This window comes from Artibeus jamaicensis, unplaced genomic scaffold (assembly GCF_021234435.1).
Source record: "Artibeus jamaicensis isolate MK-2021 breed Jamaican fruit bat unplaced genomic scaffold, CSHL_Jam_final contig_3230, whole genome shotgun sequence".
NCBI lineage: Eukaryota > Metazoa > Chordata > Mammalia > Chiroptera > Phyllostomidae > Artibeus > Artibeus jamaicensis.
The window spans coordinates 6332249-6357900 of NW_026521764.1; the positions used below are offsets into that span (position 1 = coordinate 6332249).

The window sequence follows — 25652 nt, forward strand, 5'->3', positions numbered from 1 at the left end:
ATCACTTGGGCATTCTGCTGCCAGCTCCTAACTCATTGAAACTTTCTAAAATGGAAAAGGTAAGGTCTTGTTTTCAGTTGCCATGCCAACCCCAGCCAGCCTTTTTCCTAAGAGAATTTTTCTTGAGTGCTCTACACTTTCTCACCAACTTCGAATGTGACAGGAATCCTCATTCACGAGCATCTCGGCCAACAGGAACATGGGGCTGCATCCTTAAAATGAGTAACAGCCTTGTACCGTGGGGGCTCTACTTTGATCATCCTTAACATAGTCCTCTTAAGGCACAAATCCCCGGCAAATCCAAGCGACTAGGTTATGAAAATTCTAATTAAGGGCAAAAGCCAAAGCTGCTTTTGGTGGTCATGCGGTTATTCTGCCAACCTCATTGTCCGCCAAATTAACAAAATACATTTCTAATAACCCAGATAATGCTGGCTAAGAATTCAATATTCAAATTCGTTTAACTCTCAAAAGCATCGGCACTGGTAAATCACATTTCTTGTTTGTGCAGCTGACTCCTAGAAGCTAGCGTGGGTTATATTTCAAAGTAGTGTAAAAAATGAGAAGGAAAGTTTTTATATTTCAGGAATTGTCACACATAACATTTATGATCACTTTTACTACAGGTAACACAAGAGTTTACACTGAACATTGAATACATTAAATAGTAGTCATCTAAGGTAAGCGATGCCCTGATTTGCTTGTTTTCTAGATAGCTACAGGTTCAGGCCACAGGTGGATCTCACATACAGTTTATGGTAACTGGCTTTTAAACTCTCAAAACGTGAGGAATGTGGAAAGCCCACCCCCACATCCCTCATGGCCCACTGCCGCTATCTTCATACATAAAATCTTTTCTCGTCACTGGAATCGCTCATGTAAGTTGCGAAGCGGACGTGGACCTCGGGAGACGCTGCAGGTCTGATGCCACCCCACGTAAGTTCAACTCTTGCTGGTACATATTCCCAAAGCTCCGGTTCAAAGAAAACCCTTAGGCCTCCATCTGAATTTCAGGCAAAGGGTTCAGACTGCCCATTTCCTCCTGGCCCCGGATTCCTCTGGGGCCTATCTCTGGCCTTCTCTTTAGCTGTCGGCACCTTCAGAAACAGACTTTTCTCTCTGGGAAGTATTGTGCAGCAGTCTGGATTTTAGTTTATAATTGCATTATGAAGAAGAGTCTGAAGAGAGAGTTACTTAAGAATCACTGCACGACTTCATCTGGGATTTGGCCAACAGCTGTTGGAGTTCTTTTCAATCAGCCTTTTTCTATGAGAAACAGGGATTGAAATTTTATATTTTCTCAAATCCTCAGCCACTGCATCAAGTAGCTAAAAATGATGAAAAATAAAACAATATGGAGCATTTTCAGAATTATACATTCACTTTTGCTTCGCTTACCCCAAAATGAAGAGAACTGAGCAAATTTCATGGTAGCATATGTAATTTGAAGTAGATCCCTTTTACTGGAGTCCAGAATCTTCTCGGGTGTACTGTAGGGGGGCAATCTGTTGTTGCTGGCAGGCTTGGCCTGTAACTGATAAAGTTCTGCAGTGACAAAATACAGTTTTTATTGTCCTGGAAGAAAGGGTTGACTTTTGAAATATCTGGTAGTTTGCAAATTTAGAGCAAACAAGTAGTCTATTTTAAGAGTCTCATTGCTCCTAAGAGTGGAAGTAGGTCAAATTTTTCCTCCTTAGTTCCGGGATAGATACACAATTCTGTTAAACACCCATTACTGCAAAATTCCAGAGATGGTCACGCTCTCAGTTTCCCATTAGAAAATAGCTCAGACCCTTCGACAATAAATATTAGAGAATACTTATGAATTGCCAGATACACAACAACTCAAACAGGAGCTGTGGATTCAGGGTTGGATGCAATAGGCCAAGGACCCCGTGGTGGCAGAACTCATGTTGCTCCTTCCAAAAGGGCTTCCGGAGTGAACTGACGCACTAACAAAGTGTTGAGAGGGTGAACAAGCGAGTGCTCTTCACTGAATGTGTGAAGTCACAAATGTGATAAAAGCCATGAATAAAAAAACAAAACACTACACCAAGGACTTCTGCAATGTTCTTGTCCTTTATGCAACAGCAAGGTCCCTGAATTCTTCACTAGTGCCAGTGGGGGATGAGCCAAACTCTACTGGTTCTGTGGGGAGGGTGGTTTTCTGGAAACCATCTTGCTGAAGGGGGAAAAACACTCCTTTCTGGGGAGATTCAGACCGAGAGCTGTAAACGACTCTGGCAGGATGGGCGCTAAAGGGAGAGGATATTAGCAATTAGAAAAAGGCTGTGTTGCCAGAGGCTACATATGATGGCATTAGAAGCCACATGCGGGAATTAGGCAGAAGACATGTGCTGGTCTGGTTAAGCTCAAAGCCTCCAACAGACCACCATGAAATGACTGTAGGACAGCCAGAGAGGCGGCCGAATGCACCTCTATTGTCTCCTGGCTGGGAGCCCTGCTTTGCAGTGCAGACTTCGGGAGAGGGCTGAGAAATCGTGCCCGCACACCTGCAGGCTCTGCTCCGTTCTGTCCAGGCAGGCCCCAGTCTGGGTATCCAGCCCCGCTACACCAGGCCTTTTCACCTGGAAAAGCACCAACCTAGAACCTTCCCAATACTGCAGGGAGAGAGGAAAAAAGAAGAGAAGCAGCCAGAGGAGGAGAAAGAGGGAGAAAGGAACCACTGCTCTGCTTTGCAAGCGATTGGAGGTTTTGGAGGCGCTGGCTGTCTGTGGAGCAGCTGCTCCTGTCCGCAGTCAGACGCGTCCCACCCACCTGGGCACCTGGGCTCCCTTCTCCATCTGCCTCTAATTATCTCAGCCACACTGAGGGTTGTTTGTTGGTGGCAGTGAGGGGTTTTTTTTTCCTTTCCATTTCCTATTAATTTTTCCTGCCTTAGTTTTGTTTTCCTTTCAATAATGTACATCTTGAATCAATTCATGTGCCAAAGCGGCACAACAACCAGCCCAAACATCAGCAGGCTGCTTGGCTCACTTGTAAAATCTGCTATTACTCCAAAAATACTTAAAGGAGGGGCCTTCCCTTTTAGCCATGAACTTGCCTTTCTACTTCTCGAGGAGGCTAAGAAGAGACCTAGCACAGACCCACGGCTCTTCCAGAGAGAGCCGTCCCTGAAGCAGATGAAAGTGGTAGGAGGAGGCCGTATCACAGGGGGGGCCTGGGCTTAATGCCTGGTCGGATACTTAGGAAGTTATTTCTGACATTTTTTAAAGAACCTGGGTCCATGTTTATTTTCATTGTTAAAGAGTTTATAATCCTGGACATTGAAAATAAATATGTTTTGCATTTCCTAACTTGAGGTGGTGCTCTTAAGTGGTGTTGTTTGGTTTGAGCTGCATTTGATTGTGTTACAAACTGGTCCGGTTCCTTCAAGAAGCCACAGGCTGTAGACACTGAATCATTCACCCAGAGAAGGAATTAGGAGGATCTGGCAGCTGCTGCTAGTGGTTAAAACAGAGACCGAAGTGGAACAAAGCGCCTCCCTAGGCAAAGTTCCAGCTCCTCAAGCCCACATGGAGAGAGGAGAATGTCACACGCTGTTGAGAGCAAACCTCTGTGCACCGTGAAGCAAAGGTGATTCCCTGTGTCAGAGAGTGGACTTTGGCATCCTGGGGCCAGGGGTCAGCAGGGCCTAGTGGGTCAGCTGCTATTCTCTGTCATAGTCTGCAAGGCTGGTGGCTCAGGGATTCTCCTCCTTATACAATTCCACAGCTCCTGGCTACCTCCTGTGGCCTTTGAAATCGCCTGTTGTCTTGTGACCACTCTCCTGAAGATGGCGAAACCAGTTACAAATACACTGCATCTCAATGGGTCAAAGAATGATGTTAAAAACTGCAAAGTGATTAAGTGAAGGAAACAGGACTCAGCCTTGCCTCCAAGGTGAAAACAAAATAGAATCTGCAGATAATAAAGGACTGGAAAGATTTGTATTAGAAGTGTAGAAGCGATTATACTCGTGTTAGGGGCTTCTGCGTCACTTTGTGTTTGAAATACTCATATTTTTATGTGTTGACTGTTACTCTTCAGTGTGACATAAATACCCAGGTTCAGTATATCCTCTATTCCAGAAATGCTTTCTGAGCACATACTGTGTGTTTGTTGCTTTGCGGGGGAAGGAAAGCTGAGCTAATCCCCAGTTGTGACCTTGAAATTTTGTCTCCCATGGCTTGCACATCACCAGCCCCTCATCCTGGATCATACCACCCAGCTTTTATTCCAGTCTCAGAGCCTGGGCGAGACTCCATCCTGACCCTCCTCAGACCCTGCTCTGATTTTCTTCGTGGAACATGTCCACATGTATCTCTAAAGGTATTGTTTAGTTTTGTTTTTCTGGGGGGAGGTGGTGAAAATTATACGCAGAGACTAATCCTGTCTTTGCCAGCCTCAATTTATGTAGCACAGGTTCGCTGTGGGAATTATTATAATATCATAAGCCAATAGCATACAGGATAATATCTCTTACTCAGTAAATTAAATAAAAGAAATAACATACTTCAAACACAAAACAGATTCATCACATTATTGTTCCAGGCAAGATGAGATGAAGGAATAAAAGTCCAAATTTAATATAAGGTATACCTTTTTATAGCAGTAGGCACTCCAAGGAGACAACAACCAACCAAAACCGATTTCCATGCAAAAGTAAAAGTCCCCCTGTGAAAAGTCTCTGCTCTCTACTCCTAGTGTGAAGTTGCTCTTTCACTCCGTGGTTTCGGGCTCAGGGGAACAAACAGCTCATCAACCATCTTATCACGCAGACCAGCGGCACTTGAGGCTTCAAGGCTATTGTTGGGTCTACAGCTGGAGCTGGGGAGATGGGTGGTTCCCTAAAATCCACCTCCCTCTGGGATGTGCACCGCCAGATGTCTGCCAGTGATTCAGGAACCCGTCTCCACTTTCCTCCTTTGGGTTTTTCCCAAGATTTCCCAAACTTCCCGGATCTCTCCAGATCCAATCTCTTGTTTTTATCTGATGACACCTCTGCTGGGAATTTAGGGCTTTCTGTGGCGACAGAAGCAGAAGAATATGCACACCTCCGCATCTCTGCCCTTCACTGAAGATCGTTTTGTGGAAATTGTCAGTACATGTGTTTGTAAACACCTGATACCATTTTTCATGAGTGAGTATATCCTAATAACACTGGATTGTCGAATTCTTTTGTTCTTTCCTTGTAATGTTTCCAAACTGAATGTGACTGTCAACTTTTTTTGAAATATTTTTATTAATTTATTTTTAGGGAGTGGGGAAGGGAAGAAGAAAGAGAGGGAGAGAAACATTGATGCCAGAGGGAAACACCGATTGGTTGCCTTCCGTACATGCCCCAACAGGGGACTGAACCCTCAACCCAGTCATAAGCCCCGACCTTTGATTTGAGGGATGGCACCCAACCGACTAAGCCTCACCAGTCAGGGCAGCTATCAACTCTTCGTCATCTACTACAGGCCAAGCAGATAAGAAAAGTTTTCCAATGAAGAGTTGGAAATCACAGAAAATTTGAAATTGGGGTTCAGCACGACCTGCTGCCTGGGCAGGTACACCTTTCTCTTCTCTTTGACCAGCCAGCAAGGGAAGAATACATTCTAGAAGCAAAGTTATATGGAGCTCAGTTTACTTATGAGGCTAAAAGAGAGTTGCATTTCTTATTATGTAAGAAACTAGAATTCTTAAAGACCTGTTGTTAGGCTTTCAACTAACACTTGTGAAGAATTTTCAGGAGCAGGGGGAGCTCATTTGAGGGAGCCGTGTCTGGTTTGAGGTCCCTTGTCCTCTGTCCCTCACAGTTCTACCAAGGAAAACACATTTCGATGAGATTTCACCCTCAAAAAACCACCTCATTTGACTAAGCAAGATCCCTCTCCAGTGTTCCCTTCATCCTGTCCAAGAATCAGCTTCAACTTCCACTGCAATATTACTTCAAGTCATTTTTTAGATAAAATTTACGTATTTTTCCACTTTTGTTTATTTTTGCCCCAAAACCTTTGACATTTCCCTCCAGTGAGTCACACCATGGGAGCGTTTCAAAATGACCTCTTTAAAGAATATTCCTTTTCCTAGGGGAGATGGGAAACTGGTAAGTGACAGCTGTCCCAATATGTTCCTATATAGCATATGGATGTTTTACTAAAGAAATGCCATTTCACGTGCTACCAAAGCCACTCAATTAATGGACTTACAAAAAGACAGCTTTCTAGATATTTCCCTGACTCCACAGAGGCAAGATGGAAAAACTAAAGCATGGTTATGCAGGGTTTATTCAAATCAGCTGGATGTGAGTCAGTCCTGAAACAAACCCCATGTGGAACCCTCAGTGGTCAAGGCTGAGCCTTCTCCATGGGTCTCCCAGCAGAGCCATGGCAGTAGAAGGGCTTCTCTTCCTCTTTGCAAATGCAACCCCAAGGTCAAGTCAACTCACTGCCCTGGCCTCAGCACAATGCAGCAACAACATTCAGCAAGCTTCCCCTGGCCTGCTCTCTGTCATGAGAATGAGGAGACCAGTGTGAACATTGCCTCTGATTTGAGATTCTATGGAATTCTAAATTTCTCTGGTGTCAACCAGCATGTGGCCAGACTCTCTGTCTCTTACCTGCTCTAACCCTCTTCTCAAGTTTCTGCCATCCTCACCTCTCCAGTGTTCAGGCGCCCGAGGAACCCAAACACTCTCCTCCTCAGGGCATCTGCCAAGCAGATTGAGCCCACCAGGGCCGATCCTCAGGGCTCTGCTTCCTCCGCAAAACCACCCAGAAGGCAGTTCTTTCTCTGAGATCCTGAGGCCAGATTTTATTTATTTACATTTGTATATGTATATGTGTATATCATTGTATAAAATATAAGCACAAAATTCTATAAAAATCAAAACATACTTTAAAAACTGTCTGTTCTCCACCTATGCCTATAACCCAGCCCCTTCTCTCCATTGTTACTAGTTTCTCATTCATCTTGCTAAAGACATTCTATTCTTTACAAAATGTCTGTGTCTCCCTCCCTAATCTTCCTTCCTTTCCTTTCCTTTTCTTTCCTCCCTCCCTCCCTCCCTCCCTTCCTTCCTTCCTTCCTTCCTTCCTTCCTTCCTTCCTTCCTTCCTTCCTTCCTTCCTTCCTTCCTAATGAAAGCATACTATATTGTTAGCACACACTATAGGGCCACTTAAATTTAGATTTGTCCTCTCAAACAGTGCTCTCCAAACCTTTATGTTAACAACCTTACCATTAGGAAGTCGTTGAAGACATACCAAATGAATCTAATTAATTATTCATTTATAAAGTATAATCATGCCCCAAATAATATTTATATTATGAAATATGAATCAAAATAGAAACTTTAGAAAGATAAAATAAAGGTGAAATTTTAAATACTTAATTATTTTAAAGTTATATATTTTTGTAGCACAAAATACTTTGTTTTCTAAAATAGGACTGTTAATATTTTTAACGGGATCAGTGGGTTGAATATGCTTAGTCATGTTTGGAAAACCTTGGGGTTACTGATTGTGAAGTAGCAATTCAAATGTTTGGTTCTCTGCTCACTTCATTTTGCCTCTGGGTTTCAGATTCCATCAGAGCTGAAGGAGACACCTTCCAGAGATGTGTGGATCCAAATGGAAGAAATGTCTCACTTGCTGAGCTTTCCTAACTGTCCTGCTCGTTTTCTATCCCACGTATCTTTATGCAAGGAGGTTTGTTGAAATATTGCCTGACTTAGGGTGTTTTTTTGTAATACGCATACATTAGATGGAAATGTATCCAAACATCTGTTTCCAAATGCTCTTGCTGTGGATTAATTTCTTTTGAAAAGAAATTACTTTCTCACTAATTGTTAAATGACCACTTCTACCTTGAAAGGACAGATAATGTGTTTACTTTTAAAAAAAATACATGCTAGATGACCTACTAAGAATAGCTACTCGCCAAGGCTCATCTGCAACATCTGTCTTTTTGTCAGAAAGGAAACAAGTGCCTCATTCCCGGGTTCCATAACTCCTTTAAACACACTGCCCTGAGCTAGTCTGCGTCCTGCCAGAGACCTATGTGGCCATCCACCGCATGGTGACATGTCAGAAGATCCTCTGGGAGGGCTTTGTTTATGAAGTTAATCACACCAATAACATCCTCTAGGCATGGAAACTGCAATTCTTGGCCATAAGCTGGACCTAGGACCACAAGAAGCTGCCTCACTCCTCCTCCTGACAACAGCCCCTCCTTGCGTAAGTTGTCTGCTTACAGTAACAGCAGTCACGTGACAAATCCATCTCAGGGCTGGTCCAGGGGAGGGCACCTGAACGGATGGGTATTCCTGAGCATCTCATAGGGGGTGTGCCCCCTGATTGGAGCATTCTACACAAAGGACTCTCTCTGGTTAAACTCAAAAACTTGTTTTTCTTTAGCCTCTTTTTCTTTTACTTCTTTAAAGTAAAATACCTGGAAGATTCAGTGTTCACAGGAGCGTGTACCCTTAGAGGAGTTGGCTAGTGGGGCTCTGGGAAGGCCTGGCAAGGAGACCTCCACCCAACACCCTCCACGGTCCCAGGGCCTGGGACAGAGATGGTGAGAAAGGCAACGTCAACGGCTTCCACTTACGGAGCTATTGTTTTGTGTCCTCCTACTCTGTGCTCAGTAAATGAAGTTGACTCTCTTTGTTTCCTGTTCTTATTTTCTATAACATCTCTGCAAACACTGAATTGAAGAATTCTGAACCATTGCTTCTAGGGGAAATACAGGATTTGGTTCCTACCAGCTGTTGGTCATAATGGTTTTGTCAACCAGTCAATACAACACTATGTTTTATGTGTATTTCTGCTTAAAATTTTTTTTTTACTTTACAACATTTACTTTATATTGACTCATTACATGGAACTCATGGCCAACAGCATTAGTACTTGCACCCACTGGAAGGTTAGCTAATATACTTTGTTCATAAGGCACATCCCAGACTTCTTGCATTTACAGACAGTAGGTAGCACTTCGGCTCTATGCTTAGGAGCCCTTTAAATAGCAAAATCACCAACGAAAAGCACAAACATGAAAGTGTGGCACTAAATAGACCAAAAAGGGACATTTTCCCGATGGGAGAGCTGCCGTGAGAAGGCGGAGTGTGGCCTTGTTGGCCCTCAGCTGACTGCGTGCACAGGTGTGACTTAAAGCTCTGGTCACTCCGCACATGCTCCTGGTGACACCAAGTATTGATTGGAGGACGACAAATAAATTTTTAGCAAGGAGGGGAATACATCTATGGAATCCACGAACAATGAGGGTTGACTATGTCATTTAAAGGGACCCTTGTGAAATAGGTACTGTTACAGGGACAGGTGAGCCCCAGCAATCCCCTCTCCTGGCTACCATCCCTGAGACTTTGGTTGGCTGTTACAGAGAAGTGACTTATCCAGAAAAAGCCAGTGCATGTTTGACATGCATGCGACTAAATCCCAGGTCTCACAGCCACAGTTGGTGCCCTCTCTATGACATATTTATGGGACCAAATGCCATAGTTTGGACTTGCATGTGGGGCTCTATATAAGAATTCTTGCCTACTCTCCTGCCCAACTCTAGTGTCTTCTCTGAAACACTTAAAGTCTGCTTGTGATCAGAATGTTTGATTTGATGACTTACAGTAGGTGGGCCCAATATAAAATATGAAAAAAAAAACAAAGGAAGATCAAAACCTGAATGAAATAAGGCACAAAATGAGATGTTAAAAGAACTCCATAAAATATTTGCAGCAAGAACAAGCTTTGATTTTTTTAAATTTAGTTCTCCAAAGAGCCAATTCATAGATGGATAATATGAGAGGGTAATGAGAGGAAAACAGCCAGACACACTGTAGAACCTCAAAGATATGAGCTCATGATGAGTAAATAGGAGAAATGTGCCAAAATGCGATATTGTAATAGGAAATTTACTAATGTATGCATATTTTCAAATATGTATATTTTGATGCCAGGTTATCTCTTTCTCTTTTTTTTTTTTTGCTACTTCAATAACTATACAAAATTAAGTCATTATTTGGCTAAAAGGAGTACAGAATCTACAACCCAAATTAAAAATGGCTCATAATGAATGTGGCCTGCAGGCTGTTTGATAAATGTGAATACTCCAGATAAACCAACAAAGTGTTTTAAAAAAGAAAGAAAGAGAAGGAAAGGGCAAAGATTCAGTATGTCTTCTAACTAAGGTCTTCTGCTTATCATCAACTGTTGTATCATTACTTTTATATCTGAGATTTCTGTTTCAAAGAATTTCAGGCTACCTTTCATGTTATGACTTTCTACATTCTAGAGTCTTCCTTACCACCATTGTAACTTCACCGGTTCCTTCCGTGATGACTGAGCCATTCTTATCTAATAGTATTTACCAAACACCTGCCAGTGTGTGTTCTGGCAAAATCCTGCTCTTTATGCAACAAGGTGTTGTTACAGCTCTATTTATTCATTGTACTTTTCATATATTCTTAGGAGGAAATTTAAAATTCCTGTTCAGGGCCCCAACATCCCATTTATCCACATCTATCTTAATTGGTGTCTCAGAATCCATTCTTTTCATCTTTTAAGTTAAAAATGTAAGTCTCACTCATGTGCCACATTTTCTTGAAGTTATTTTCATGATGAACCACCTCTCTCTCCAAACGGGATCACACTTATCATTTCAAGGGTGACTTTTATTGATGAGCAACATTTTGCAGAGAGAAAAAAGATGGTTTTCTTATTTATATGACATTTTCCATTTTGAAAATTTTCTTTTCAAAAATTCACACCCCTGATATTCTCTTTGAAGAAAATAGCTCATCCATCAATAAGGATCCCATCCTTTTTCATAAATGAATCTATCAATCATTTCAAAAGCTCTCAGAGGCTGGTCAAAAGGTAAAATGTGTCCTGCACCCCGAACAATGACCTGAAAGAAGTAAAACAAAAGAAAAATAAAAAATTTGAGAAATGCATATTCTATTTTTTTTATTTTCTTCATCTTTTGTGGCTTATTTATTTATCTATTGAAAGCTTTTATTGAGATTGAAGTATTCTGAAAGCCTGCGTGGATACAGAACTTATTTTTTTCATTCCATGCCCTCAGATATGCCAGCCTCTTGCCTTTGGCAGCTTTAATAATAGGTACCTAAAGGTGGGAAAGTTTTGAAGTTGTGTAGTTATTTAATTTTACATAAAGTTGAGTTTATCATTAACTTGTATAAAACTAGAAAATTCCTTCTTGTCTTTTTCTGCTTGGGAGGGAGCTGTTGGCTCCCCTACACTGTGCTATGATTCTTACCTGGTTAGGCCCTGAGGTACAGGGCACCCACCGGAGGGATCTGTCCCAGCTCAGCTCTGCCTGCAGCTGGGTGGAGGAATTTACTCAATTCCACCCTTCATTTCGCTGGTCCACTTGGCCCTCACACTGAGCTGTACTTTTCACATCAGCCTTTATCATGAATAAATGAAAACCAAAAACAAAACAAAACAACAAGAAACAAAAAATTTTTACCACCCGAAATTTTAAAAGGCCATTGTGTTTGAGCAGCACAGAGTGAGTTCTCCCAACATTTCATTGGGAACAATTTTCAAACGTAGAGAAAATTTGAAAGATTTTCATATACACACCATTTTGATTCTCTCATCAACCCCCACTTTATTCACTTTCTCATACATGTATCCCACTATTTAGTATGAATATATCGTATCTTTTTGATACGTTTCAACGTCCTATAGCAATATCAGTACACTTTCCCCTCAAGTTGTATGCAAAATTAACGCACAATGACATGCACTAGATTTAAGTGTAGACTAAGTTTGGAAAGCAGTGGGCACCTGGGTCCCCTCTCAAGATATGTAAAACAAGTCACACAATTATAAGTGAGTGAATGAGCTAGAACCCTGGCTGCTAATGCAAACCAGTGTTTTTAATCAAATCATTGTCCTTGTCCCAAAATGCTTTCCTCTTGGACCAGACTTTACAGCTTAGTCACAGAACAGAACATTTTGCCCCTCTCTCAGCAGCCCTCCGAGGTGGGCCCAGGAAGCAGACCACCATCACAGACGTGCGCTCGCACACCGCAGAAAACACCTGCCCTGTGCTGCGCTCTGCCGAAGGCCGTCTGTGCCCTGCTGCAGTGATAGCGGGGCCATCTACCACCAGCGTCCAAGCTTGCATCTGGAAACCCAACATGTCCCACTTGTTGTCACAGGCTGAAAGTGAACAGATGTGCGACAGGAGCCCCTGCAGATGACTCTCGTGGAAAATGTTTGCTGTCCCCACGCTCCCAGGCCAGAGTTCTCTTCCTGTGAGTTCCCATCCAACTGTCTGGCCTCAGCAGGAATATGATACACAATTTTTGTGCAACTTCAGCTCAGCCAAGGACAAAATAAAGTTATGTTTGTGACAAAACCCACCTGCTTCAACTGGAAATGAGTTTGGCAGCAATGGCCCAGCACAGCAATAAACTGAATACCCATGAGTTAAGGTTATCCCATCTCCAGGACCAGAGCCGCCACTAATGGAAGGGGGGCTAGCACAGTGCTTTTCTGCCCCAGCTCAGGGCAGGGGGGCCGTGTGTCAGAGTGTGACTTTAGGCATTGCATGCTATGTGCCTTTGGGCAAGTAACTTAACCTCTCTTAGCCTCTGTTTCCTTAACTATACAATAGGAAAAGAAGTATTTCCACTGGGGAGAGCTGTGAGTTGTGTGAGAGATTCATGGAATAATGTCCTTAGAACACTTAGCACAATGCTTGGGATGATACTCAAGAAATGTTAGTCATTGTCGTTATTCTTCTAACAACTATCTTTATTCAAGATTCAGCATCAAAATGTTTGTATCAACCACCCTGGACTACTGTGTTCCCACATTAGCATCAAAGATCTCGGTTTATGGAGATCGTTTAAAACTTGGACATGCATGAAAGTACCTGAGCTTGTTCAGATGGGCTGCTGGGCCTTCTCCACACAGGGTGCAATTCTGAAGGTTTCAGGCAAGGCCTAAGAATTTGCATTATTAACAATTCCAAGGCAGTGCTGATGCTGCCCGCCCAAGGACTGCTCTTGGAGAACTACTGCTTAGAAGAGCTTTTTCTGTTCTGTGACAAGCCAGGCAATTCTCCATTTACTTCAATTTGAGGGAGGCTAAAGACATTCACTGAATGCTTACTCATGACCTCACCTTAGTGTATTTCTTCCTGGTCATCTGCTCTCCTGGTATTTACATACACACACATTCACACACCTGCCTTTTACGTCCCTGGCAATCATGTGGTCAGAGAGAGAGGACACGGTTGGAGGTTATAATGCTTATTCTCAGTGACCTGCCTGACCCTAGTCCGATTCTGAGCTGCCATATGTAATAACCAAATGCCATCATGAGGGTGTCATTCAGACTGGAAAGGAAAGCTCCTTTAGGAACAAAGTCTTCTTGCTACAAATTCTCAAAGTCCGTTCTCCAGCAGGTTCACATACAGCATTTCACCGATATTACTCTCACAAGTAAGTTTGTGAGCACAAAAAAATATACCCTTCTGTTTACAGCCACGCTGTCCGCCACTCACGAGCAAAGGCCACCCCTCCTTGCGCATGCAGCGGCACGTGACAGGGCCTGGTTACACGTGCAAATGTGAGGAGATTAATGCGCAGGCTCCCTGGGCGGTACTAGCCTCGTCACCAGAAACTGTGTATTTGGGCTGCTTCCACGCTAGAACTGAAACCGCTGGACTCCCGTGTTCCAGATGTTCCAGGGGGTCACAAATGCATCTGAATGTTAAGAAGGTCACAGAGAACGCGCTCAAACTTCAATGTGCTTTGTTTGTTAGAAAATTGTACAATTCTGCCTGGAACTAGAAGTGTGCACTGCCAGTGAAGGCTTCCCAGTAGTGGCTGCAGCTCGAACCCTGTGCCTTACAGACAAATAATAAGCACTCACACAGGGGTCATCGTACCATTATTTTCTGACTCTTTGTGACGAAAAAAAAGTTTTTTTCCCTTTGGAGAGTGGAGGAAGGGCATAAGTTACAAGATTAATAAATATAAAATTCACTGCAATACTTTTTCAGAAAGGAAGGGTTATGATACATTCTTCGGGAGGGGGAATACTTCTCTCCCGGGTGTCTTTTATTTCCGTGTGGTGAGTCCTTCCTTCCCCTGGGAAAGTTCCCAGTGAAAGTACAGAGGCAGCTTGAATATGAGCTCAAACCTCTGTCAATGTGCTTGACTTCACTGTCAGGAGTGAGTGTTACCCCTTCGGCCTGCCAACACCACGATCCACCCCGCCCTCTCCCTCCACCGCCTTTCAGCGCCCGCCCTGCCAAACGCCCTCCTCCCCACACAGGTGTCAGACGAGCAAGACCTCACTTGTCTTAGCAGAACGAGAGAAAGCTGTCCTGCCTTTTTTCCTTTCCAAGAACCCACCTCACAATGAAAGGATTTGATGCGATTAAAAAGTAACCAAAACCTCACTTCCTCCATGTCCGGGTTTATATTTGACATCCACAAGAGGATAAAAAGCACAATCCAATCCATTCATGCCCTTGCTCAATATCTAGCTTTATGATCTATATTTGTAGTTTTCTTTTGGAGGACAGAATGAGCTGGGGAGAGAGCGCGGAGGTTCCAGCAGCGAGCGCCCTGGACCAGGGGTGCCCTGGGGGCTTGGATCCTGACTCACTCACTGGCTTCTGGGTAACACGAAACAAGAGCCAGCCAGCCCGGTGGTATTTGATTTCCTGCACACGGCAGTGCTGGCTGGCTTCAGCAGTGGTGTGCCGCGGTCCTCGCCCTTGCACGCATCGCCGCCCCCTCCTCAGTCAGTGAGGCCACGCGGGTAGCTTGAACTCCGCCACGGGGAGCGTTCCCACCTTGGAAACTGGTCAACACTACGGATCAGCGTGTCCCCCTCCTTGCAACCCGCTTCGCCCCCAGACCGCTGGTTCTCTGACATTTCAACTCTCCTGGTGAAAGAAGAAACATTTGGGCATTCTTTCTTTTTCTCAAAATAGATCAAAGAGACATCCACCCGAGTGGGTAAGTCATAAGATCCAAAACTTTTCTGAAACCCTGGCTCAGGAAATCCGAAGAGCAGGAAGACCAGAAGGTCCTAACGCCGGTGTCCAATCTGGCGTCCCCACTTGGTTCCAGTATGACCGGCAACAATTGTTTCAGGGCTCCACCACCGCTTTCATCGGGACCTTCTCCATGGCGTCGTGGGAGCCCATGAGGTCCAGAGCCAGCCTGTTTGAGACAACCGACCAGACAGGGCATCTAGATTTAACTGTGTTTCATGACCCACAGCCTAACGGGACCCAGGACCCTCCAATGTCCCCAGGTCCCAGGAATTTAAAAATACAACACGGGCCAAGGATGCAACATTTTCATGGTAACATTTGTTGACAGGAAACAAGCCGCACTGTTCACTACCCAAGCCAAGACTGTGCAAAGCAAAAACTGGGCCCTTAGTTCCTCTGTTTCATCCCTCTGCCCATTTCTCTGCCCCACCCTACCTCCACCTAGTTTAACATTCCCACCTGAAATTCCGTTACTCTGGTTACACTTCTGATTCAACAGCAAAAAAAGGTGACTGTTTAAAAAGCAAACCCAATGCCCTCTTTGTTCCTCAAATAGTATTAATTGTTTAAACCCATCTTCCATGTGTGGATAATACTTTAAATGATAAACTTCTTAGTTATTTATTCACTTCCTGTAATGAATTTGTTCTCTGTTAAATTTCAATAGATTATTAAAAACCACTCAACAGCTAAGAGAAAATTATGCACCATTGCCTAGCTGCTCTACCTCAGTAAATAGATCTGCTATCCAATTTATATTTTAAATAATACAATAAATTAGCTCCCTGAGTATTAGCTAAGTGCATATTTGAGTAGATTGATTTAGAAGCATTCTTTTTCTGCTAATAAGTCTTCGCTAATGAAAAAGAGCCACAGGAACTAAGGAACTAAGAGGCTGCTTGGCAAATAATCAGAGTAAAACTGGGAGTTGCTATTGTTTATTATTTTCTTTGTTTTCAGGAAGCAAGCTGTGTCCTTTTTTAAGAACAGGAAAAATAATTCGAATACCAGGAATTCAATTTTTAAAAGGAGAAGACACTCCAGTCAGCCCTTGAGACAATGAAAGTTTTACAACACCTTCTGTAAATTGGTTTCCCAGAATGTTTTCCCTTATTCCTTTTATATGACGCAGAAAGGAAATAGTCTCCAACTGACCTAAGCAATGCCTCTTTGGGAGGGGACTGTTTTGAACCACTCATTGGCTCTGCATGTCTGGTCTGCTTCCTAGAAGATACTGTGGTGTGTACAACTGGTGAGTGACAACAACATTCCTTGTGAATTGTACTATTAACACACACATACACACAAACACACACAACTAGAAGGGTGTAGGCATGAGGCAGGGGCCAGTTTGATTTTAATACTAACTTGCTGAACATTTGCTGAGCGCTAGGAGTTGGGCCAAAGGGTTTGCTGCAGCAGAACTCATACAGTATTCCTTAGGGAGCTTAGGGAGCTCACCTGCAGTGGGAAAGTTGCACAGAGAGATGCTAAGAAGGAGGTGACTTAGATGCTGAGATTTTTGGGAGGAGGGCTTCCTAGAGGTGATGCTGGAGCTTAGCTTTGAGAGGCAAACAAAGGTTTTCCAAGCTGTCTGAGGAGCAGAAAGGGCCTCCTGAGGAACGGGGAGGGCATCCCATGGAAACTGCTGGCTGACAGCACAGCAGGTGTGTTGGAGTATTATGAGGTGGGTTTTTTCCATCCAAATTCTACTTGAGAAAAAGAGAGAGTGAAAGTTCAGGATGGGGAAGGAAGCTGAGGCCAGGTCAAACACCTTCACTCTTCTGGTAGAGTTTGGATTTTATTCTGCAAGGAGCAGAGAGTCAGGAAGAGGTTTTATACACGGGGAAAACAGGACCAGACTTGCGTTTTGGAAAAAGCACAGAGAGGATAGGACACTGGAGAGGAGGGAGACTAGTTAAGACCAGCTGAGGAGGCTCCTGCAAAAGGCAAAACATTTTAAACAACAACTTAAACCACAGTTGAACAGTTGAGTGTTCTTTTAAAACTTGTGCCTTTTCTTAAAACACCACAGGGGCAACTGACTTACTTTAGAATTTATGATATGGGGCAGCCATCATTTCTTTTAGTGTACCTAAAATGCTGCACTTTTTTGTTGGTTTGTGTAGAACCCATGTTTTTCTTTTTAAGTCATTCTTTGTGGTTTCCGTGTCAAGCACTAGGAAATGAATAAAGTCATGGCAGCGAGAAGGATGTTACAAAACAGATGTGAGAAATGCTAGCTAAGGAACTGGGGGAGTTCTATTTGCCAATTACAATTTTTCTTAATTTTCTGGTAAGACTCCCAGCAAAGCAACTGCTAAATAACTTCCTTTCCTTGCTGATTCAATAGAAAAGTAATGGAAGTGAGGAGATTTGTCCTGTGTTGGGAAAAGATTCATGTTTTTCTCCCACATGGTCCAGGGCTTGCCTGCAAATCCATGCTGTAAGTTGAAATCGGTTTATTTTATTTAGTTACTTCTTACTCTGAGCCACTGTGGGTGAGGTAAGGTGCTGAAGCAATACATTTCTGATTTTTTTTTGAGCTGGATGTTTTGGTAGCCCACCTTAGCACAGGACATCCCTAAAGAAAAACACATCTGCGTAAACAAAGCAGCACCAACACTTAGACATGATTTGTTGACTTGTTCTCATCACCCTTCCATTGTGCCCACGTGGGTGGTAGTCTTTCAATCTGATGGTAGCCAGAGAAGATGCGGAAGACAGCAAGAAAAAAAAAGGGCAAACCATGAATGGTAGACATGAGAAAGGCCATTAAGCCCACCTTCAACTTAACAAACCTAGGCGAAAGATGACAAGAGACAAGTCCAAGAGTTGGTGATGCAATAGAATAACCAGAATTCTTGTACTTTACTAGCTAGATGGCATCGATTTTGAAAATGTTTTGGCATTAGTGAATGAAGTTGAAAAAGCTCATCTTGCAAAGTCCTCAGTTCCGCCTCTAGACATTATTCTTAGAGAAACACTTACACAAAGGTACGAGGAGACAAGTGCAAAAAAGTTTGTAGCAGCAATATCTGTAGTAGCAAAAAAACTGGGAAGAACCCAAATGTCCAGTAGCAATGGAATGGGTAGATAATATAATCATGCAATGTAATACTATGCAGCAATGAAAAAGAATGAAGTGCCACAGAACATATCAACTTGGTGAATCTCACAAAGAACTGAATAGCAAAAGCATTTTAAAGCAAAATACACACAGAGTAATCCCTTTCTCTAATATTAACCAGGAAAAGTAAAATATTGTTTATGGAGATGTATATCTATAGTAAAACTATTAATTTTTTAAAGTGGGAAAAAGATGATGAAAACGAAATCCAGGACAGTAAGGAAAGGGATGGAATTGGGGAGGGCAAACTCATGGTAATGTTGCATTTCCAAACTAGCTGATAAGTAATAAGGGTGTTCACTTACCATTGTTTTATCTTATACAAGTATTATACATATTCTTTGGATATTATTCAAATTTTAATTTAAAAAAATAAAAGAAAAACCACCTACTGATGCTGTCAAACTCACAAAAACAAATCTGTAAGAAATTTAACATGTTCTCTGTCATGCTTTTTTCTTCTGCCCAACACAGAGGTGATGAGATGGGCCATATGGCTAAAAGCAGGAAGTGGGGAGGATACAGAGAAGTAATTGAACAGAAACAAAGGCAAACATGGGAAGTCCCCCTCTGGAAAGTAGCTCAAAGAAGACAGAGCTGGTGCCAGAATCTAAACCTTGGGACTCTGGTTGCTGCATAAAAAAATAAATTTTAGGAACTAAGACAAACACCCACACCTCCATGCTGACAGCAGAAGAGAAAGTTGCCAAACATTTGAGGGATTTTTTTCTCAATTGTTTTTTACTCTCTAAATCGAAACTCCTATGTTCCTCTTCTTCCCTGTTTCCATATGTTAGAAGCTAAGTACAAGTGGAAAAACAAAACCCAAAAGGCTGGGTGCTTCCTTTATTGTCAACAGGGATGGTTCCAATTATTGTTCAACCAGAAGGAGCTCGGTGCTTCAGAAGTACCTCATTACTCAATTTAGCCACTTTCATTTGCTATTATTAGACTGCCATGTAGCAAAATGTGGAACACCTTCCAAGCCCTCTATTTCTTCCACCTCTCACCAAGTGAGTTTCCTTATTTCAGTGACGCTAACACCAGATACAATTACAGTAGTTCCATACCTTTCTGAGAAATAATATTTAGTCCATTTCATCATCTGAGCCTTTAAAACATAGTGTCTATTAAGGACTGTGTTAGAGAAAAAGCTTCTTGCCCCGTGAAAACAGATTAATACTAGAAGCCGATAAAGGCAGTAGGAATAAATATTATACGTTACCAGGTGCCAGGTAGAGTCAAGTAATGTATAAGCATTATTTCAATTAACCCTAACCCTAATAAGTAATGCTTTCATGAGAGAGGTAGGTACTCATATTATGCCCACTTCACAAATGAGGCATCTCTGGAGAGTTTAAGTGACTTGCCCAAGGTCATACAACCTGTAAGCAGTGGAACAGGCAGCAAACTCACATCTAACATGGTATCAGTTTCTTAGTCCCTGTGTTACAGTGTCACTGGAGTGTGGTGACAGTAGAAGTAGTTAGACCTGCCAAGGTAATAAATTGGGAATAAAATTCAAGTCTACTTAATAGCTAAGCTCATAGCTTCTGCATCTGGAGTCACCAAAGGTGGTCTGTGCTTTGGGATGGGGAAAGTCAGTAACTTAACAACTCAAATAATCTAGCACATGGGTTCTTGGTGTTTTGTGTACCATAGACCCCTATGGCTGTTATCTCATGCAGCTCAGGGGCACCTCTCAGAATAATGGTTTTAAATATAATATAATATATATATTTAAATGTTTAAGTAAAATAGATCACACATAAAACCCTTACACTGAAATTATCAATATAGTAAAAAGTTTATGATGTAGTCATATATATATATAAACATATTCAATAAGAGCAAACAGTGGATCTGACCGTTACTGTGATTTTGGAGTAGGGATGGCCATAAATGTTGTTTCAAGGTATTTGCAACAGCATATGTATTTGACATGAAAATATTTCTGCTTTCTATTAGTGACAAAGTTGAAGGCACCACTAATGACACTGTGGGCCATTGCCTACACTCATAATGGCAGGAAATGCTAAATTTCATAATTCATAATGAAAGGAAATGCTGTTTTGGTTAGAGGTTAGTAAAAATAAAGCTGCAATCTTTTTCCCTTCTAAGTTCACTGACCCCTTGAATCCTAACCACAGGCCCTACCTAACCCCAGGTTAAGAATCCCCCTTAAAAACCTAGCCACCAGCTTAGGCAGTGCTCAGTTTATTCCTGAAAAGACTTCAATCTACATCAAGGTATTTGAATTTTTGCCTTGATGTAGAATTACTTGTAGCTGCCTAGAACATCATTTGATCAATTTTTAATATCCAGAACCAGATAATAAGGAGTGAATACCCAGATGCACATTCGCTGTGACTGGTGGGCCACATCTTTGCAGAGCCCCCTATGGACGGTGTTAACAGTAGACCCTGCTTGATCAAATTGTCTCTTTGTTGGAAAGTAACGAAGAGACACTATGACCTAAGGACTTTGCCCACAAGGGCCACATCGGTTCAGCACAGGACAAAACTTGGCTGGGAAGAAGAAGCTAATGTTTTGAATAAATAAAAGAGTTTTTCTTCGAGTCTAAATTACCTGTAGTCTATCAGTGTTTGGGGAGAACAAAGTCCACTTGTAACCCTACAATGCATGGCAGGGACTGAGGTCTAAAATTTAGCGTCAGGTTTTGGCTGAAGATTTCAGCAAACCAGAGCCACACCGGTGGACACTGTGGACCAGGGGACACTTTGCTCAATGTGATGCTTCAGCTCAATGGCTGGTTTGTTAGAAGCAAAACTAGGGTCTCAGGTTTCTGGTTGGCCGGAAAGTAAGTAAAATAGGTCAGGGTTTAGGAAACACTTTAGGTGTCAGGATGGAAATTTATTCAAACATAAGCCCCACAGGGTTCCTGCAAGATGAAGTCCATTTTAGTATCAACAGAGAGACAAACCACATCACAGCATAGGGTTCCCCCAAACGGCCTATGAGAATTAGAATTTTCCAAGAACCTAAATACTGACTGATGCTCAAGTCCCACTCCAGACAAAGAAAGTCAGAATATCTGGGGAGAGGGCCCAGGAATCTTCATCCGTAAGGTATGAGACACACCAATTCAGGAAATGTAGTAGATTAACAATGGTCCAAAGTTCTTTGCCATTCTTCCCATCAAAATGCTGCTGGCCTTGCTCTAAGATTTGCTATGACCCAGTGAAGGCAATGGAGAAAAAGATTCTGGGACTTTAGAAGCTTGGCCTTCAAAGGACTGGCATCTCTTGCTTCTCATTTTGGGAGAGGAGCTGCCATGCTGTGAAGGCCAGGCCAGGACACTGCATGGTTAGAGGCCATCCTGAGAGAGCCCTGGAGGGGAGGTGACCACCTCGCATGGCCTAGCTTCAGCCAAACTCTCAGCTGAACACAGTTGTATGTGTGACCTCAGACCGTGTCATCTGAATCAGAAGAACCACCCAGCTGAGCCCATTCCATCCACATAATTGTGAGAAATAATGAATTATTGGTGTTTAAGTCACTACATTTTGGTATGATTTCTTATTCCATAATAAGTAACTGAAAAAATATTTGCTGACAACTCTCTATTCTTTTTCTTTGAAAGATCTGTTGTTCTTATCTTGGAATCTTGACATGAACTAAAAAGCAAGGCTGGATTCATCTTTCTAATGCAGACAGGACACACAGTTACACTGCTAGCTCAGGTGGAAGCTTACCTAATACAAACAAAGGAAGACCAATCCCATATGGTCTTAGGTAAGCCCCCAGCCCCTGGATCTTGCAACTACCTCATACAGTGGCCCTTGTGATAAACATGGAACTCCACCATCAGATCCCCCTCAATGATGTACTTGCTGCTCAGCTGTGGGGAGTTTCTTCAGCAGAAAGCCTCCAGCCATCACCTCCTTTGGAGTCTGCCTCAGCTGCAGAGAGTAGTCTTTCTTAGAATGAGGCCTTTCCTGGGGTAGCTCACATTTGGGGCCTGAGAGACGTGAGGATAGACAAGCCTGGTTGTTCTGACCTGATGTGAAACCTCGATGGAAAACACTCCCTCCAGAGCTCCCTGCAATGTTGGCCAGGGATCGTGAGGCTGTATCACACCTAGATTTTTCTCCTGTGCCAGTGCTGCTTCCCACCCCTCCTTGCACAAGTGTCAATCACTAATGAACGTCCCGGGTCCCCATCGTGGCCTCGATGCCAGCTTCCGGAGGTCCAACCTGTGACTGCCATGGGGCTAGCAGGTGTTATTATTAAGGATGTGGAGTGGGGTGTGGTTTGATTGCTGCGTTCTGGTTCTCTGGCCACAGACTGATTCCCTTAAATGGACAGAAGAACTCTCCCCAGGTCTAGAAGATGGAGACAAACAACTCATGAATCAGGACTTCTGTCTTTGTGGAAGGAAACAGGACTGGGAGAGAAATGAAGATTCTGTTGAATGGTTTCTGTAACAAAGCCAAAACATTTCCCCAGGGAATTAGCTGCATTTGGTAATCATGGTCTCAAATCTGTCTAACAGTTACTTTCCCTCATTACGTACTGTCTTAAATGCTCATTCCCTCTCAGCCAGTCACATTCATTTCTCTTTGCTTACTCTGATTTGGTCAGTGCAATCAAAGACATGCTGAAGACCTTCCTGGAGCTGTAATTTCCTTCAGAAATAGTTCATAATGCTCCCCAAGCTGTTTAAAATCGTATGAAAGTGAATTGTCAGCAGGAAGTAGAAGAAAGGCAGGCGGCCAGGTCTCTGTCATTCCCTCCCTGGATTATCCACTCAAATCCTCATCTGACCTTCCCTTCTGCTCAAAGCACTGTGGTTATCTTTTTCTCAGACTCTTGGTTGTATGTAGTCAATGAAACGCAGTGAAGGTTATGGTAATTTTAGAAAATCACAGCTAGGAATCTGGAGTTACATTTTCTGTCTGCATACCATGTTTTCCTCCTCCTCCTTGTATGCACCCCTCTTTATTTTAGGGGACAAATTATCCCATGTGGACTGGATGTCCTGCAAAGACTGTGTAGCACTGACGCTCCACTCCATGAATGTCACCACCATGTCATACACATCCCAAGGGCAGACATGTGGCTCACTTCTGGGCAGTCAGAATATCCCACCCTTTACAGTAACTCCAGTGCCTCTCAGGTTCAAAGACGCCATGGTGCAGGGGAGGGGTCCATTTGGGTTGCCAAACCTTAGGTATGACTACTATTTGAAGCCTTAAGCAAGTTTCTCAGGGGAAACTTCCACTTCTTCATATATGAGTTAGTAAATTCAATCATGTAATTTACAGGGGAGCTACTATAACAGGGTACAGCTAAGGGGGTCCCCAAATGGGGATTTGTAATGGGGTCCAGAACTCAGGGAGTTCAGGAAATATTAGAAAAATATATACAGCCTTGGCTGGTGTAGCTCAGTGGATTGAGCACGGACCTGCAAACCAGAGGATCATGGTCTGATTCCCAGTCAGGGCACATGCCTGCGTTGCAGGCCAGTTTCCAGCAGAGGACTCATAAGAGGCAGCCATACCTTGATATTCTCTCCCTCTCTCCTTCCCTTCCCCTCTAAAGATAAATAAATAAAATCTTTTTAAAAAATAAATAAAAAAGAAAAATATATACATACAGGATGTCCTCACCCCCACAAGTCTGAGCTGGATGGGACACATGGAGCAGGGCCACTGAGAGTTGTTTTGAATAGCAATAGTTTTGCAGATAACCTCTAGAACGGTCATTTAACATATCTATAACCTTTAACTGGTTTTATAGATATGTTAAATAGCTGTGGCTATGCTTTGAGCCAGGGGGATGGGAGTGACTTCAACCCATGATGTTAGGGGGAGGCAACTCCTCCTGGTTACAGCACCTGTGTGAGAGCTTGGAGATGATTGGCTCCACGGCACGAGGCCACACCTGGCTGGACTTACTATGGCAGCCCAGCAAAGCTGGAAGAATACGGGAATGCTGGCAGGTGTAACTGATTGTGGGAGGAGTCAGAAATGGTGTGGCAGAGGAAGATGGGTGCTGGGATTTAAACCCAGGCACAGCAGCCATGCAGCATCTTTTTGGGACCATGCAACTTGGACAGAGAAGAATCACAGACTTCTATTTCTTTTTCTAAGATACAGTACCCTGGACTGGGCAGAGGGGTAAGGAAATACTGTGCATTTGTGGGTATTCTAAAGGACTTTGGGATCTCAGTGAAGACATTAAGTCATTACTCTTAAGTTTATGTAACTCTTTAAATAAATAATCTCTTTCCTTATCACCAATTTCTGGTCTCGAGAGACGTCTTTCCCTGGTGGTGGGCAAGGCAAACCTAGTATGGGGTGAGGGCCCCCTGGAACTCAAGGGGGGGTCCATTCAGTAAAAGTATATCGTTCAGCACCCCCTTCACCCCCGCCCGGGTCTGTTCTGTAACACTACCAGAATTCCATAACGTCGTGAGTGAAAAAGTGTCTGGCAGGCCACAGGCCAAGGGCTTGCCGGTGCCCCTTTGGCCTTCCCAACACCCCTGTGCAGCAGCTGAGCTAGCTTAGGATTCACAGAGCCAGAAACTGGCCTGGAGCTGATCAATGGCATTCAAACCAGGTTTATGTGGCTCCGCAGTCTGCCTTCCTCTCTGGCACCAAACCACCTGCAATGGTCGTGTTGTGAGGGTGACAAGCTCTCTCCCTTTGGTTCACCTGCACATAACCTCCAGCTAAAGGTCTCATTTTTTTTTTTTAGAGACTCCGGAGAAAGCCCGGGAGGGGAGGGATGCAGACCCTAGTCCCAAAGGCTCCATAAGCCAGGCCCTGGCAGGGTCCAGGTGTAGGTGCTCAGGGCATGCTCCGCTGGGGCGGGAGGTGCTCTGCTGTGACACCAGCAGCCAGGCTTTCCCTGTGGACACCTAGCTGGTCAGTGGGTATGGCCCCACAGGAAGCGCCATCTCTCAGACAGGAATCAGTCCTCCAAGTGGAATCATCCGAAGCTCATCCCCACACTGCTATTTCAGAATCGAGCATCGAGAAAGCAGTCTCAGGAAGGAGGATGGGAACCTTCTTTTCACCCAGCTCCTAACATGCTCCTGTTTTCCCGGGACCCCTTTCACTGACCTCTCTCCACCCTGGATTCATCCATTTGCTGACATTTTCAACTACCCAAAGGACAGCCTTGAAAATATGCTTCAGCCCCTCCCACGGTGACAAGTACTGCATGCTTCCACTCCTAGGAGGTCCCTGGAGCAATCAAACTCATAGAGACAGACAGTAGAATGCTGGTTCCCCGGCCAAAGAGTATGGTGGGGATTCGGTGTTAAATGGGGCAGAGTCTCAGTTTTACAAGATGAAAAGAGCTATGGAGAGGAATGGTGGTGATTGGCAGCACATGAATGGGTTTAGTGCCCCTAAACTATGCACTCCAGATGGTTAAGATCGTGAATTTTACATTTTGTGTTTACCACAGTAAAAAGGAAATTGGAAAGAAAAGCGCAG

The 25652-nt window shown here is 43.4% G+C and overlaps 1 protein-coding gene and 1 long non-coding RNA gene across 4 annotated transcripts in view; one reads left to right on the forward strand and one right to left on the reverse strand.

The window, feature by feature from the left end:
- The first annotated feature begins 4204 nt into the window (after positions 1–4204).
- LOC119035249 (uncharacterized) lies at positions 4205–12085 on the forward strand. 3 transcript variants are annotated; one of them, XR_008391256.1, is made up of 5 exons: positions 4205–4332; positions 5020–5143; positions 5261–5555; positions 7571–8224; positions 12002–12085. It is a non-coding gene; the product is annotated as an uncharacterized LOC119035249 (long non-coding RNA). The 3 variants fall into 3 exon arrangements; XR_008391257.1 differs by lacking the exon at positions 12002–12085 and having other exon boundaries at positions 7571–7696; positions 8136–8652; XR_005079748.2 differs by lacking the exon at positions 12002–12085 and having other exon boundaries at positions 7571–8652.
- CPVL (carboxypeptidase vitellogenic like) overlaps positions 10545–25652 on the reverse strand; it is a 94170-nt gene continuing 79062 nt past the window's right edge. The window contains 1 exon segment of the mRNA XM_053663618.1: positions 10545–10907. Coding sequence (XP_053519593.1) covers positions 10803–10907 — 105 coding nt within the window. The 3' untranslated portion in view covers positions 10545–10802.